The sequence below is a fragment of the Aricia agestis genome, chromosome 22 (genome assembly GCF_905147365.1).
Source record: "Aricia agestis chromosome 22, ilAriAges1.1, whole genome shotgun sequence".
Taxonomy (NCBI): Eukaryota; Metazoa; Arthropoda; class Insecta; order Lepidoptera; family Lycaenidae; genus Aricia; species Aricia agestis.
In genome coordinates, this window is record NC_056427.1 from 7,365,081 (window position 1) to 7,380,683 (window position 15,603).

The 15,603-nt window shown below is 38.5% G+C and overlaps 2 protein-coding genes and 1 long non-coding RNA gene across 4 annotated transcripts in view; 2 read left to right on the top strand and 1 right to left on the bottom strand.

Annotated features, from left to right (window-relative positions):
* The window catches only part of LOC121738198 (CCAAT/enhancer-binding protein zeta), a 26,391-nt gene extending 22,682 nt beyond the window's left edge, over nt 1-3,709 (top strand). The window contains exons 19-21 of the mRNA XM_042130113.1: nt 555-623; nt 2,237-2,323; nt 3,336-3,709. Of these exons, the coding sequence (XP_041986047.1) occupies nt 555-623; nt 2,237-2,323; nt 3,336-3,664 (485 nt within the window). The 3' untranslated portion in view covers nt 3,665-3,709. The remainder of the gene's footprint in view (nt 1-554; nt 624-2,236; nt 2,324-3,335) is intronic.
* LOC121738228 overlaps nt 1-7,366 on the bottom strand; it is a 16,659-nt gene extending 9,293 nt beyond the window's left edge. Inside the window, exon 1 of the long non-coding RNA XR_006037258.1 lies at nt 7,294-7,366. This is a non-coding gene — a long non-coding RNA (uncharacterized LOC121738228). The remainder of the gene's footprint in view (nt 1-7,293) is intronic.
* LOC121738218 (actin-related protein 2) lies at nt 4,461-14,995 on the top strand. Of its 2 annotated transcripts, XM_042130173.1 has the most exons (12): nt 4,461-4,617; nt 4,708-4,818; nt 5,561-5,575; nt 6,910-6,981; nt 7,494-7,637; nt 8,644-8,746; nt 9,100-9,206; nt 9,991-10,140; nt 10,531-10,669; nt 11,142-11,281; nt 11,850-11,978; nt 14,929-14,995. In XM_042130173.1, exons 1-12 carry the CDS (start codon nt 4,570-4,572, stop codon nt 14,968-14,970), a joined length of 1,200 nt encoding a protein of 399 aa, XP_041986107.1. In that variant the 5' UTR covers nt 4,461-4,569; the 3' UTR covers nt 14,971-14,995. The 2 variants fall into 2 exon arrangements, with proteins under 2 accessions (XP_041986107.1, XP_041986108.1); XM_042130174.1 differs by lacking the exon at nt 5,561-5,575.
* Nucleotides 14,996-15,603: the final 608 nt, after the last annotated feature.

Consider the following 15,603-nt stretch of genomic DNA (forward strand, 5'->3'; position numbering starts at 1 on the left):
TGATTCCCCTGTATAGAGTTCACTGTAGAAGTTTTGACTTCTATGTATGAAGTGTTTTTACCCGGTGCCATCGCAGTTCTCATACACGACGACCTCTGTGGGTGGGCTGTCGGTAGCTCCAGCCGGAGGGCCGGGTTCGAATCCCGCCGATGGAACAAAAAGTTTTCAAAGTTCCTGGGTCATGGATGTGTATTAAATGTGTATCGTATAATTTTTATACAGGGTGTATCAAAAATAAGTGATAATACTTTAGGGTGTGTACCTGTTCCTTGTAGAGAGTTCACTGTGAAAGTAGCAGCGCTGAAAGACAAATTTTTTTTTTCACTTTTGTATGGGCAAGGGCCCGAGCGTCACGAGTTTCCCCATACAAAAGTGAAAAAAAATTTTGGTCTTTCAGCGTTGCTACTTTCACAGTGAACTTTCTACTAGGAACACGTACACACCCTAAAGTATTATCACTTATTTTTGTTACATCCTGTATATCGTACAATTTTTATATCTTATAATCGTTTTAGTTGGCTTAGCAGATTTTAATGATGTTATAATATTTTCAGAAGGAAGCGACGGCGAGTTGAACATGTCGGGTGATGATGATGAACCCGCGTTCTCCGGCGATGAAGAGGGTAATTTACTGAATCTATTTAGATTAAATTTGTAGCCTAACATGTTTCATTGCTAATAAGGTATTTGCAAGTCGTTTACCGCGCGGGAACCGTACATTTATCCGTACCGGCAGGAATAGTATCCTATGTCCATCACCGGGACTGAAAGTATCCCCAAATTTCAGCAAAATCGGTTCAGCGGTTTGAGCGTGAAGAGATAACAGACAGACAGACACACTTTCGCATTTTTTATATTATCAAAATCAATCAAATCAAATCATTTATTTCGGGCATCAGAGGCCCATATAACAAATACCTTAAATGTAACATACATAATATCAATTATATAATGAACTAGCTGACCCGCCGAACTTCGTATCGCCTAACAGTCGATTCTTTAACTTTTGTATGGGAGTATAGAAAAGTGTTGTTTTTAGACTTATTCAGGAAATTAAAAAATTTTTTTTTGAATTTTCTCTCCGTAAGAACCATCCTCGTACTTCAAGGAATATTTAAAAAAAAGAATTAGCGAAATCGGTCCAACCGTTCTCGAGTTTTGCGCTTAGCAACACATTCAGCGACTCATTTTTATATTATAGGTAAAATCGTAGGAAAGTCAATTCTGTACATTGAATATTTTTGTACAATAAATTATAATACTTGGGATGTGACCTACTATGCTAACGCGGACGAAGTCGCGGGCGGTTATATTATAAATCTATTGTGTCTGTGATTCCCATGATCGAGGTAATAATAATTAATATTTACGCGGACTCTCCGGGCGAGCACACCCGCGCGGCGCGCCTTGACGACGCCCAATTCGCAACGTGGAGCAGAAATCGTAATATTTTAATTTCGCCATAACATTAAAACCAAACGTCCAATTTTAATCATTCAAAGACCAAATATTATCTGCATTAACTGTAATTAGTAATGAAATAATTTATTATGATAAGAATTAATGCCATGACTAAAATAAAGGCATTTAAATGTAGTCCAAAAACATTTCAAGATTTTTTAATAAAAAAATGGTTATTGTGCCTCACTCAACATAGATAGGTATAGTGTGTCGCGGACTTTTTTGTAGATATTTAAAAGATCTACAATTACTTAGAACATTTTATGGTTCTATCTTTTATAGTTTAGGCAGCGTACGCGAAAAAAGTAACATTTCTGGTTGATTTTTTACACCTTGCGTCCGAAAATCCCAAATATCTTACGGAACCCTATTTTTTTCCAAAATAAAATTTAGCCTATGTTCAGCAGAATTAATGTAGGATTCCAATGGTAAAAGAATCTTTCAAATCGGTCCAGTAGTTTCGGAGCCTATTCAAGACAAACAAACAATCAAATCTTTCCTCTTTATAATAGTAGTGTAGATACCTTAAAACTAACATACATATATTTTATATATACTTAAAATCTAACACTGTCACGTTTTGCTGGCGACGTGACTCGCTTCGTTCCGGAGTCTCCCCCGGAACCTCCGGGGGAGACTCCGGAACGGAACTAGACTACTAATATTAGTATAGATTTGCAAATATTACAGTTGAAACAAAACATCGAAGTATTTTTTGGTCATTTTCACAAATATCTTCGTTATAATATGGCTTTACGATTTTGTTTTGTTTTAGAACTGCAACTGGAAGACAGTGATGATGATGATGATCAGATCGATGTTCCTGGCAAGAAGAAGGGCAAGAAAGCGTTACAGATTAAAGGTTTGTTTTGTATTATAGTTATTGCAATCTACGAGTGCGCGGCGCCCTTAGTTGTGTGAGTGACCATATCCATACACGCGTACATGTCTCGCTCGCTACTGACTGCTCCGTCAGGTACGCACACTAACGAAAATGTCTATTCACAATTACCACTGCAAATAAAGGCTACGCGCGCTCGTAGATTGCAAGAACTGTACAATATTTATACTATGTGTTACTTGTTAGTGTAAACACCGTTATCCTTGAAACCATCAAATGAGCCCGTCAAAATGAACAACTTTTTCTATGAGAACAATGCTGGGAACTCAAAAAAATGCCTTCTTCATACCCACACGGATGCCCGGATCGGCAATTTGTATGGGTATGAAGACGGATTTTTTTAGTTCCCAGCATTGTTCTCATAGAAAAAGTTGTTCATTTTGACGGGCTTATTTGATGGTTTCAACGATAACGGTGTTTACGCTAACATCTTGTATAGTGCTCATATAAATGATGCTTGGTGTTAATAAGGAAAATATTTTTATTTTTGATGATGATAAAAAATAGCCTGTGTAATGGAATGTATGAATAATACTATTTATTATTATTCGTAGAATGAAATAAGTAATAACGTAGTATTCTTATTATAATATTGCTCACCCGTTAAGTTACATTCATAAAGTTAATATACCTAGCGGAATAAAGAAACAAAGCCTGAGCAAGCGAGATGTCAATATCAGTAACACTGCGTGGTAAAAAAAGACGTGTGATGCATGACAGCAGCACTCTTTTTTTGACGTCCAGTCGGCACGTGCCGCACGTTGACAATTTAATCTCATAGAAATCATGTTCAATCATGCTTGTGTACGTATAGCTCATGACAGCTCGAGATTGTTGTTCTATTTCACTACGTAGGTATATTAACTTTATGGTTACATTGTAAAGTTCAAAAGGTACTTTTTTGATTGACAATATGAACCAACGAAATGTCATACTCGTAGTTATAAAAATAACAAGCCAATTTTATTTCCAGGTAAAGACAATCTTGGAGACCTATTCGCTTCAGCCGAAGAGTTCTCGACACTGCTAGAGGAAACAGCCACAAATAAAAAGCAAGGATCAAGCCAAGCAGTATCAAATACTGATAACTCAAGTACGAAACAATTGGCATGGGAAGAGAAGAGAGATAGATGGATAAAGGGATACAACAAGAAGATATTAGGACAAAAAGGCAAGAAATTCAACAAAAAACCGCAAAACAAGATGGTGGATAGAAAGGGCAACAAAATGGCGGACAGAAATGGCGGGAAGCGAAAAATGCCGCATTCAGTTGAAAATGGCGGGAAGAGAAGAAAAAAGTAGTGTGTCTGTCTGTTGTTAATTGTGAATGAACTTAATAATTATTTGAATAAATGCATTAATTAAGTTGAAAAGTTTATTTGTCCTCAAATATTTTAGAACCTCTTGATTTTGAAACGAGGACTGAAACTCCGTTGCGTGTTTTGCTGCAAAATAAAATTGCGATATAAAATGATATTCATGGGTACCATATATTCAAATTCAAATCATTTATTTCAGACTATCATCAAATTTTTTAGTATTAGTAACAATGTGCGCTTTTATAATTTTGGACGTGGTGGTCATCAGTATATTATAAGTTTATGGTGGTGGTAATATCGTGGACGTCCGCGGTAAAACGATAACATAGGGAAGTAAAATGGATGGAAATATTTATGAAGACGCTTTTAAATTCCCGTTTTAACGTGCACGTTAGAGGACATCACGACTTCTACACTCTTCTGAACCGCACAAAACGTCCACGGTGCGTAAAAAACCCAACGTTTTCGGCGTCGGCGTCCACGATAACGTGAAAAGCGCATTCTAGAGTTAGTAAAATAAAAATGTGATTAATATATTAACTTAATTAAATATTAATGAGATAATCAGGAGTCAGGACTCTGGACTCAGTGTCAGGTCCATAATAACAACAACACTAGCTTCTCATAAAATGACACAAAGTGTTCAATGCCTCAATGGACAATCCTATATTTTCCAAAACATATTTTTATTATAAATTAAAAAAAAAACTAACACCAAATGTCTTTTTGACATTAGACAGCTTGAGCCGTGACAGTTGACAGTGACGTTTGTACTCGAACGTCGATTCGCTTGTTTGCGGGGTGCAGTTGGAGAAATCTATAAAATAAAACTAAAAAACTCTATAAATATTCGATTTTATTACACAAATATTGAAATCTAAAGTGACCATGGACGATCAGGGAAGGAAAGTCATCGTCTGCGACAACGGCACCGGTGTAAGTCGACGCTTTTGATCGCTTCAAGTGACCCAAGTTTTAGTATTGATAAGTTAATGAATCATCATCGAAACATTACTAATATTGCAGTTTGTTAAATGCGGATACGCCGGGAGCAACTTTCCCGCTCACATCTTCCCCTCAATGGTTGGCAGACCGATAATACGTGCGGAGAACAAAATTGGAGATATCGATGTTAAGGTGAGTCTTATCTCAGTTTCTTTAGGTGCTGTGACTTCATAATGAAGTCACGGACGACGATATGACTATATTCCGTAATAACGGTTAAAAAAATCCATGAAAAACACCATGGAAATGTATAATATCTTTGTTGTAAGCAAAACATTTGACTAAGCTGCCTGTATTTGATAAATTTCCATTAAAAACATGAAAAGTAATAGATATTTACATCTGCCAAAATGTCTTGCAGCAGTCAAGATACTGCAAATCACAGGAAAATTTAAATTTTATACAAAATAAAATAAATAAATAAAGCCTTTATTTCAGAAATACAGCAATGTTTATAAATACTATGTTAGTTATCTAGGTTTATCAATTTCTGATTGCCATTTGACAAAGGCCTCCTTTAGCCTCTTCCATTCTCTTCTGTCTCTTGCCACTCTACTCCAAGTTACTAGGAAATCTATATATATATATATATAAAACTCAAAGGTGATCTGACATGGTGATCTATCAACGCACAGCCCTAACCACTGGACCGATCGGGCTCAAATTTGGCATGCAGGTAGATATTATGACATAGGCATCTGCTAAGAAAGGATTTTGATCAATTCCACTTCCAAGGGGTTAAAATAGGGGATGAAAGTTTGTATATAATAATACTTCTTAATGCGAGTGAAGCCGTGGGCAAAAGCTTGTTATACATAACAGTAATTAATAATAAACTGGTACTTGTAATATTTAACAGAATAATGTTTTACAGGAAATATGTATTGGAGTAAGTTTCTTTACATTATCAGCATGTGTTTGTTGATTTTGTATGTTTGAAATACTGTTTGTTGAGTTATTTTACCATTCTCAAGACTTACATGATCTATATTGCCATCTAGAATGGTCAATATTTTTTTTAATAACCATTTAAGTTAACAAGATTAATCATTGATGATTTCTTAAACAACTAAAAATTGTTACTTATTCTTATTTTGGTTTTGATAACAGTGTTTATTGTTTATACCTAACACTAACAAAAAAATTGTGTTGTGAATGTTACATGAAAAACTAAAATAGCCTAGTAATAAAACTTATATTTTTTTGTTTTAAATATGTTCTTAAATAAATGTTTTAAAAAAATTTATGTTTATGTACTTAGAAAGCAAGCAAACGTAAGTATTAACAGTGCCGTAAATACGGTGCCACCGGTGCCCAGGCACAGGGCGTAGACTCTAGGGGGCGCAAGAATGTCTAGGTAGACTCTTATTTTTTCGAATTGTTCCCGATAAGTACTTGCCGCTGCGCCCCAGAGATGTTTTCCAGTGTAGTAAAAAAATATATCCGCAGCCAAACATATTATAATTTATAACCTTCTCCTTTTTGGAAGTCAGTTTAAAAACAAGGGTGCAGTTATAGAAGCTCGCACAGGGCGCAAAAAAGGCTATTTACGGCACTGAGTATTAAACAACACAGTATAGGTATAACTATGTTATTATACTTAGAAACAAATGGAACATAAGAAGAGTATTAAAATTTCATGCATTCAGATGTTTCACCCTGAGATCGTCCAGGTAAAAAATGCTTGAAAAACTTAAGTTGCTGAAATAGAATAGATGTTTATTTGAGCAATTATTAGCATCCACATTAGCAAAGACAACATTTGTTTGGGCTTATTTCTGATCACTTTATTCTCTTGTCAGTATAACAATGTTGCTGACATGACAAATATTATTTTGTACCCATAAAGTTTAGTTTCTTATACTTGTAAATATATGCTGTAAATTTTAGCTCATATGCTTTTTAGAGGCAACGAACTGTACAATACACTACTATAGCTTAATCGCACAATCTAAGAATCATGATAGATCATAATTTTGTTAACATATTTTATATGTTACATACAGTAAGAAGGGGTTTCCGATACACATTTTTAAATGCATTAATCTCGTTATATTTCTGTTTTGCAAAGAGTCTAACACTGCATCTCGTTTCTGAGGTATTTAACAGGAGACTGTATATTCATCACAGGTTTGTTGCATTAGAACAGTCTCACAAAATGACAATACTAGCTATTGAAATAGTAATAGATACGTTTTTGTAATAAATATATGATGTTTTCAGGACTTAATGGTGGGTGATGAAGCTTCACAGCTCAGGTCGATGCTGGAAGTCAGCTATCCCATGGAGAATGGAGTAAGTTAAGCAAATAATAAAACTTATAGACCACGCAATCATCTTCACCACAACATCACCACACCTAAATCTATGAGCTGTAAACAATCTAGTATTTATGAAACTTGTTACTACTTTTCATCCCGAAAAAGTATTCTATTGCCGAATTCTGTCCGTAGCGGTCATTGACCCCCTGTCAAAAAACTTGTCGTATTTCATCGTTTTACAAACCGCGATTTTTAATGAAGTGACAGATGTTTCTAGTCTGAGGGAGATAGTACACGATTTGAACAGAGTATGAATTATATCACTTCAAATAGTTGGAGATACAACAAGTTACCAAGACGTTTTCCGATGAAACTATAATAGTCTGTTTCTTTACAAGAATTCAATTTTATTCTTAAGTTTACAGTACACAGTGCAAGTATTTTTCACATAGCTCCTAGACTGGAAAGGTCAATGACCGCTGGAGCCACCTTAAATTATTTTAGCTATGGTCAATGCTAGAATTATTTTGTATTTTAACCAACCAGGTGGTAAGAAACTGGGAGGACATGTGCCACGTGTGGGACTACACGTTCGGTCCGAGCAAAATGAACATAGACCCGAAAGAGACGAAGATACTTCTCACCGAGCCACCAATGAATCCCACCAAGAATAGGGAGAAGATGATTGAGGTACATAATTTGATCCACAGACATAGATCAAGACAGATACCGCATGTGTATGTGCTTCGCGGGTCATATCGCGTTCCCAAACGACGAGCAATGCTCGTCTTTCAAAAGTCTTTTCTTTAGTCTGCTATTGGAATCGGACGTCAATCGGAATTTTAAAATACCTAATTGCCTAAAAGTGCCGTATTGAGCTGTAGAAATTAAAATAGAAACGTTAGCCTAGATAATTGACACGTTTCTTATCATCGGTACGTCACAGTAGGTAGGAAAAAAGAGTGACACGCTCGTTTTTATACAAATGGAGCGACATGAGGTATCTATATTGATCTATGTCTGTGATTTGATCCATCATCGGCGTCATCAGTATTTCTCCCGTTTTTCCCACATTTTCCTCTAGTTCTTTGTTCCTATTGATTGCATATGGCTTTGTCCACATCTGTATCATGATCGCGTATCAGATCTCCGTCGCGTGGCATCGAAGCGTATCACGAATCACGATCGCTAGTGTGAACGCAAAATGATCGCGTACATCGCGTACATTTCTAGCGAGCATGATACGCTTCATGCTACGCGACGGAGATCTGATACACGATCATGATACAGATGTGGACAAAGCCTTAATGGACTATCCAACACAAGAATATTATTTCAATTCAAACCAGAATGTCCCGACTCCTGAGATTAAATCTTTACAATCTAATATAATATAAAATTCTCGTGTCACAGTGTTTGTGCGCGAACTCCTCCAAACCGACTCAACCGATTTTAATGAAATTTTTATTTTGTATGTATGTACATACATTTGTTAGGCCTGAAAAAAAGGTTTTTTATCTACATTTTATATTGATACTAGAAATCATTTATATGGCAAAACAACGTTTGCCGTGTCAACTAGTATTAGTATAGAATATAGATAAACATAAAGCAACAATTTTATTTATATTTCAGCTAGTAGATATTAGTATACACTATACATGAACGTAAAACAACAATTTTATTTATATTTCAGGTGATGTTCGAGAAGTATGGTTTCGACAGCGCCTACATCGCCATACAAGCCGTGCTAACGCTGTACGCGCAGGGCCTCATCTCCGGGGTGGTGGTAGATTCTGGTGAGTAGACAGCTTTGGATTTATGTATAGGCAGTATAGCCTATGGGCGGCAGCGTCCTATGGCGTCCTAGGGGGGGCGGCAGTGTCCTACGATAGCGGCAGAGTGGGGAACCAACGTAGTTTGGTCGCGTTAAGTCACGTCAAGACGAATTATACATGTATATTATAATTATACCTGTATACATTTCACAGTGAACTCTCTAGAAGGAACACGTACACACCCTAAATTATTATCACTTATATTTCCTCCATGCCTATAGCCATAAAAATATAAATCCGGCCCCGTGACTCACAATGGGCAATTATTAGTAAGATACTATAAATGTGAAAGTCCTTTTGTATTTATTTTCAAGGTGACGGCGTAACACACATCTGTCCGGTGTACGAGGAGTTCTCTCTGCCCCACCTCACCCGCCGCTTGGACATAGCCGGCCGCGACATCACCAGGTACCTCATCAAGGTGAGCACTGCCATAGTGTGTGCGCAATACATAACCTTGCTATTGTGGTTGAGACTCTTGAGACTTTTGAAAAATGGTGTTCATTAATTAAAATTAGCCTGATGCATTCCCCTAACATTAAAAAATAAGGTGAGGATCTCATTGAGCTGGTTTTAAAAAGTCCTTTGACATGATATTTAATGATAACTTAACTTTTAAAAACAGATTTGACATAAAGTACGTTTTTTTTAAAATGAAATAAGGGGGCAAACGAGCAAACGGACCCGTTTGACCGGAGACCTGATGGAAAGCAACTTCCGTCGCCCATGGACACTCGCAGCATCAGAAGAGCTGCAGGTGGGTTGCCGGCCTTTTAAGGGGAAATAGGGTAATAGGGGAGGGTAGGGAAGGAAATAGAAGAGGGTAGGGAAGGGAAAAGGGTAGGGGATTGGGCCTCCGGTAAACTCACTCACTCGGCGAAACATTGCGCTGTTTCACGCCGTTTTACTGTGAGCCCGTGGTATTTCTTTGGTGGAGCCGGCCCATTCGTGCCGAAGCATGGCTCTCCCACGTCAAAACCGCCTGTTCACAGCGATAAAGCCGCCTTTGTGCTCACTCTGAGTTCATGTAACTTCTTTTATTATGTTTGTACATTTTGAGCACAATAAAGCATATCAATCATTCATTAATTTATTCAAAGTACATTCGTTTTTACTGTTTTAGTCAACTATTTATTAAATAAAAGTTCTGTAATCATTAAATAAAGACCGCTGTGTTGTAATAACAATTCTGTAACTGTTCTCAGTTGCTGCTCCTCCGAGGCTACGCCTTCAACCACTCCGCTGACTTCGAAACGGTCCGTATGATGAAGGAGAAGCTGTGCTACATCGGCTACGACGTGGAGCAGGAACAGCGGCTGGCTTTGGAGACTACCGTACTGGTGGAGCCATATGTGGTGAGTGACAGACAGACAGACTTCAGCTGTTGGTGAACGCCTCCGTGGCCAGGTGGTTTAGGGCAGTGGTAGGCAACAGGCGGACCGCGGTCCGTATGCGGACCGCAAAAGGTTGAATCTCGGACCGCGAAATATTGTAATGTATTTTATAGGATTTTTTGTTTGGTTAGGATAACGCAGGCTGATCACCTGATTGTCTGACAAGTAAGATGCTGTGAAGTCGGATGGGCATGTAAAAATTCGGTCCTGCGCCTGGTCTCTCGCCGGTCGTGTCAGTCTTCCGTCCCACTGGGTTGTGACAGTAAAAGGAATAGAGAGTGCTCGTGTACTGCGCACACACTTGGGCACTATAAAATCACGCCATTTTCATTATTTTTTTCTTATCCCCAGCTACCTGACGGGCGTGTGATCAAAGTGGGCGGCGAGCGGTTCGAGGCGCCGGAAGCGCTGTTCCAGCCCCATCTGATCAACGTTGAGGGTCAGGGCATCGCCGAGCTGGTGTTCAACACGATACAGTCCGCCGACATAGGTGAGTGACGCATCATCATCATCATCATCTCCATCGTCTTCCTCATCATGATGATGATATCATTATCATCCTCATCATCAGAGTCATCACTATTATCCTCATCATCATCCCCATCGTCATCATCAGCCTGTTCTAGCCACATCTCATCAAGGTTGAGGGTTCTTCAAGCTCACTGAGATCATATTGCAAAGAGTTATTGGCCCGCCACATGCTACTACTAGTCGACTATTCGGGCTCACAAAAAACCGGCGTGAAACAGCGCTTGCGCTGTGTTTTGCCGAGTGAGTGAGTTAACCGAAGGCCCAATCCCCTACCCCCCCCTATTACCCTATTCCCTCTTAAAAGGCCGGCAACGCACCTGCAGCTCTTCTGATGCTGCGAGTGTCCATGGGAAAGGATGTTGATTTCCATCAGGTGACCCGTTTGCTCGTTTGCCTCCTTATTTCATATATATAAAAAAAAACTATTCCAGACATGAGGAACGAGCTATACAAGCACATCGTGCTGTCTGGCGGCTCTACCATGTACCCCGGCCTACCCTCGCGGCTGGAGAGAGAGATCAAACAGCTGTACCTGGAGAGAGTGCTGAAGAATGACACGGAGAAGTTAGCGGTAAGATGTCTTGGACTTTAGAAAAGGCTTACCTTCAACTTTATACCATTTTTATAAATTGCAAAGGATGTTGGCCCCAAGTGTGATACTTGTGGTACACCAAACTATTATTACATTTTTCCCAAAAGCCATCATTGTTTTGGCCAGTTTTTTACTGTAAACGTATGGTGTTAAGTGGGATAAAGAGTCATAACGCCTAACCTCATAACATACTAATGCTTGAACGATTTTACATAACTTTTTAAAATCAAATGCTTTTGTAAAATCAATTGTGTTAAACACTTATTTTAGATGACACTCCAGCACTTACTTATACGCGAGAAGTATAATCTCACTGCTCACAGGAACCATACATTTCACCGCAATAAGTGTAGACTGATGTTCTTTCTATTGATTTACTGTATGTCTAAGTGATTTTTTATAAAAATTGGTATGTTAAATGCAATCGCCGCAACTACTTACTTTTTATAAGATTTTTGTCTTATAAATTTTTTCACGTTTTAAGTAAATCGATAATGATACGATCATTTAACTCATTTAAATCAACAAAATGATTTGTAAATTCCAGAAATTCAAGATCCGCATTGAAGACCCCCCTCGTCGCAAGGACATGGTGTTTATCGGCGGCGCGGTGCTCGCCGAGGTCTGCAAGAACAGAGACAACTTCTGGCTCACGAAGAACGAGTATCAGGAGCAGGTGAGATTGATCTCCTGGATGTCGCGTGAGATTTTCAAAATCTCTCGTGATATCTCCAAAATTTATCTCTCTCCTCTCGAGAGAACGAGTGCCTGGCGTAGTATTAAACCAATCTCATGAGTTTGGAATCTCAGATGAAATGGCAGAAATGTGTCTGTATGCAAGAATAGGGACAACTTCTGGTTCACGAGGAACGAGTATCAGAAGCAGGTGAGATTGATCTAAATGGGTTTAGATTTGAGTTGTGAGATCAGATCTTATGGGTTTTGAGAAGATAAAAATATAATAATAATAACCGGTTTCGGTGACGGTGGCCGATTTCATTGTACGCACTGTTGTTTGTTTTGCATTGTTACGCAGGAGTAATTTTATAGTGCCCAAGTGTGTGCGCAGTACACAAGAGAACTCTCTATTCCTTTACTCTCATAACCCAGTGGGACGGAAGACCGACACGACTGGCGAGAGATCAGGCGCAGGACCGACTTTACATGCCCATCCGACGCATGAATCATCTTACTTGTCAGACAATCAGGTGATCAGCCTGCATTGTCCTAACCAAACTTGGAAATAACCTGTTTCCAACGCGGGAATCAAACCCACGACCTCTGAGTCATGAGCCACGCTCTTAACCACTGGGCCACAGAGGCGTTAAAATATGTAAGAATAGGGACAACTTCTGGCACCAGGAGCAGGCGAGACTGATCTTATGGTGTCTCCTCGACTGATCTCGTGACATCTCTTCTAATCTCTCGTGAGATACCCAAAATTTCACGCGAGATCTCGTAAGATGTGGGCATTAACAGAATCATGGATGAGAGAGAATGCGTGCCAGCAAGTGAGATGGATTGGACCTCACAGATTGTTGCATCAGATTCAACTAATTTCACTTGGAATCACATGTGAAAGGGCAAAAGTATGAAAGAACGGATACAACTTCTGACTCGCAAGGAACGATCAGAAGCAGAAGAGTCAAGCTAATGGATATCCTGAATCTCACGTGAGATTTAGATAAATTCGCAAAAGCAGGCCTTCGCGTAAATAGGAGCATTACGAAAAAATAATCCAAAACTCATAATATGATCAGAGTCTCTAATCATAATATTGCTCTGATTCAGAAATATTTTAACATGGGGCTTCAAAATATTAAATACCCAAAACCCAAATGTAATTAAATGAAGTGTATGACAGATAATGAATTGAATTCATGTCAAGATCTTCACTTAATTACAATTTAGTAATTAATATTCAACGCTGATTGTGGCAGTTAGTCAAATACAGTTAAAAATGTATTAGTTATACACTTGCGTGCAAAGAAATCGACCCACCCCGCGCATTTCTGTTGAAGTCGCTATATCTTAAAAAGTTATAGTTATTTATTATTTCTTTTTATTAATAATGCGAGTTAATATGATAGGGAATGTGTACGTTTACTCTACATTTTCATTTCCAACATGCTTGACTACAAACGACACAAATCACTAAGCACCCCCATCACTCAGTTTTTTAATCGTTAATTAAACGGTTATGTTCTGTATGAAAAATCGGTCAAATCTTATTGTTTTCGTTTTGTCTTGACTTTTATTGATTTATTGTTCATTTAACTTAATTTTAAACGTAATTTCTTTGTGGCAAAATGGATATTACTCCGAATAAAGCCTCTCAAGCAGGGGCTTTGCTAAGAACTGAATTTAGACAACGAGTTGCGGCTAGAAGTCTTAATTTAAGTCGAACTTCGGTTACAAGAGTATACCGAAGTATTCTAGAGACTCTAAACTTTACCATGCGACCATGTTCAGGAAGACATTGGGCTACATTTGAATGTGATGACCGTTTTAAGATGTCAACGTCCTTGCGGAATCGACATCTCATTTCAATTCAAGTGCAACGACGGCCAAGAGAAGTCCGATGAGTTACAGTGATTGAGTAGACTGTACGACGAAGACTTGCAGGCAGCTGTTTGACTTAACAAAAACTTGCTAACGGTCCAAAATTAGCTCCAGCACACAGTCAAGCGCAGCTTAGTTTCGCACGTTCTCATGTTGATTTTTCATTGGAGCAATGGCGGGTCGTGCTCTTTTCTGATGAAAGCTAAATCAGTCTTTATGGTAACGATGGTCGCAGAAAAGCATACATAAGGAGAATGATTTGCGCAGGCGTGCATTTACGAAAGGCTTCCATTTGGTAGGTGTTCGGGGACTGTATGGGGCGAGAATTCTTTTGATGCAAAACCAATCTTGAGTTCGTAACCGGGCCGCACCTTGGCACTTTGAGTACCTATCGCTGCATTTAGGGCGTACTAGGACAACATGCGGTGCCATGTGCTGGTTTTGTTGATGAAGGTTTCATATTGATGAAGAACAATGCTCGACCGCACGTTGCTGCGAAAGTTCGTCAATATCTCTCCGACGTCGAAATTTCGGGTTTGGACTGGCCAGCAAGGAGTCCTAACCTTAATCCTATTTAGCACCTATGGGGAGAACTCAAAAGGAGGGTCAGGGCCCGGACTCTTGCCGCAGATACCCTTCAGGACCTCCGGGTGGCTGTACAAGAAGATCGGCATGATATCGCTCAGGAGTTCATCATAACTTTGATAAGGTCAAGGAAAACCCGTATAGAAACCTAAATTAGGGTAATGGGTGGCACTACGAGCTATTGAAATCAATTTGTTAGTGTTTTTTACAAGAAAGATGTCGTTAATCGCCTACTGAAATGTTATGCCAAACTGACCGGTTTTTGTTTTAAGGTTGTAGAATTAGCAAACAATTTACAGTCACAATAACTATGGCATTAATTAAATCCTTATTGTACTACCTTTAAAACGATTCCAACATTTATTTAATACTAATTATATTTCTTGAGTTATTACCGTTTGAATCATAAGGAGAGAGGTGGGTCGATTTTTTTGCACGCAAGTTTATAATAGTTCATGTTAATTTCTTTTTTTTTTCAGGGTCTCTCCTGTCTTCGTAAGCTCGGACCTCGCGCGAGTTAATGTAAATATACTATTATAATATACTTCACTCAGTTCCAAGTCATTTTGATCTCAATATAAACAAAAAGTATTGTGCTACCAAATTAAATGTCACGTTACCGCGCAATAAAAAAAAATCTAAGGTGTACTCGGGGAATCGAGACAGTAGCGATCATTGACTCCCTGTCAAAAACTTGTCATTATCTATATAAACCATAAAGTTAATATACCTAGCGGAATAGAGAAACAAAGGCCTGAGCAAGAGAGATGTCACTATCAGTAACACTGCGTGGTAAAAAGAGACGTGTGATACATGACAGCAGCACTCTTTTTTTGACGTCCAGTCGGCACGTGCCGCACGTTGACAATTTAATCTCATAGAATTCATGTTCAATCATGCTTGTGTAAGTGTATACGTACACATATTTTTACACACAGATGAAACCAATTTCGGTTTCGTTTGACAGCTCGAGATTGTTGCTCTATTCCGCTAGGTATATTAACTTTATGATATAAACCGCGATTGACAATAAAGTGTCAGATGTTCCTAGTCTAAGGGCGATATCGTATTTTGCAGACTCGATGTGAACTGAATATGAAGCATATCACTTCGAACTCATAAAAAGTTGGAGATTATCATTCTAAAGAATTACC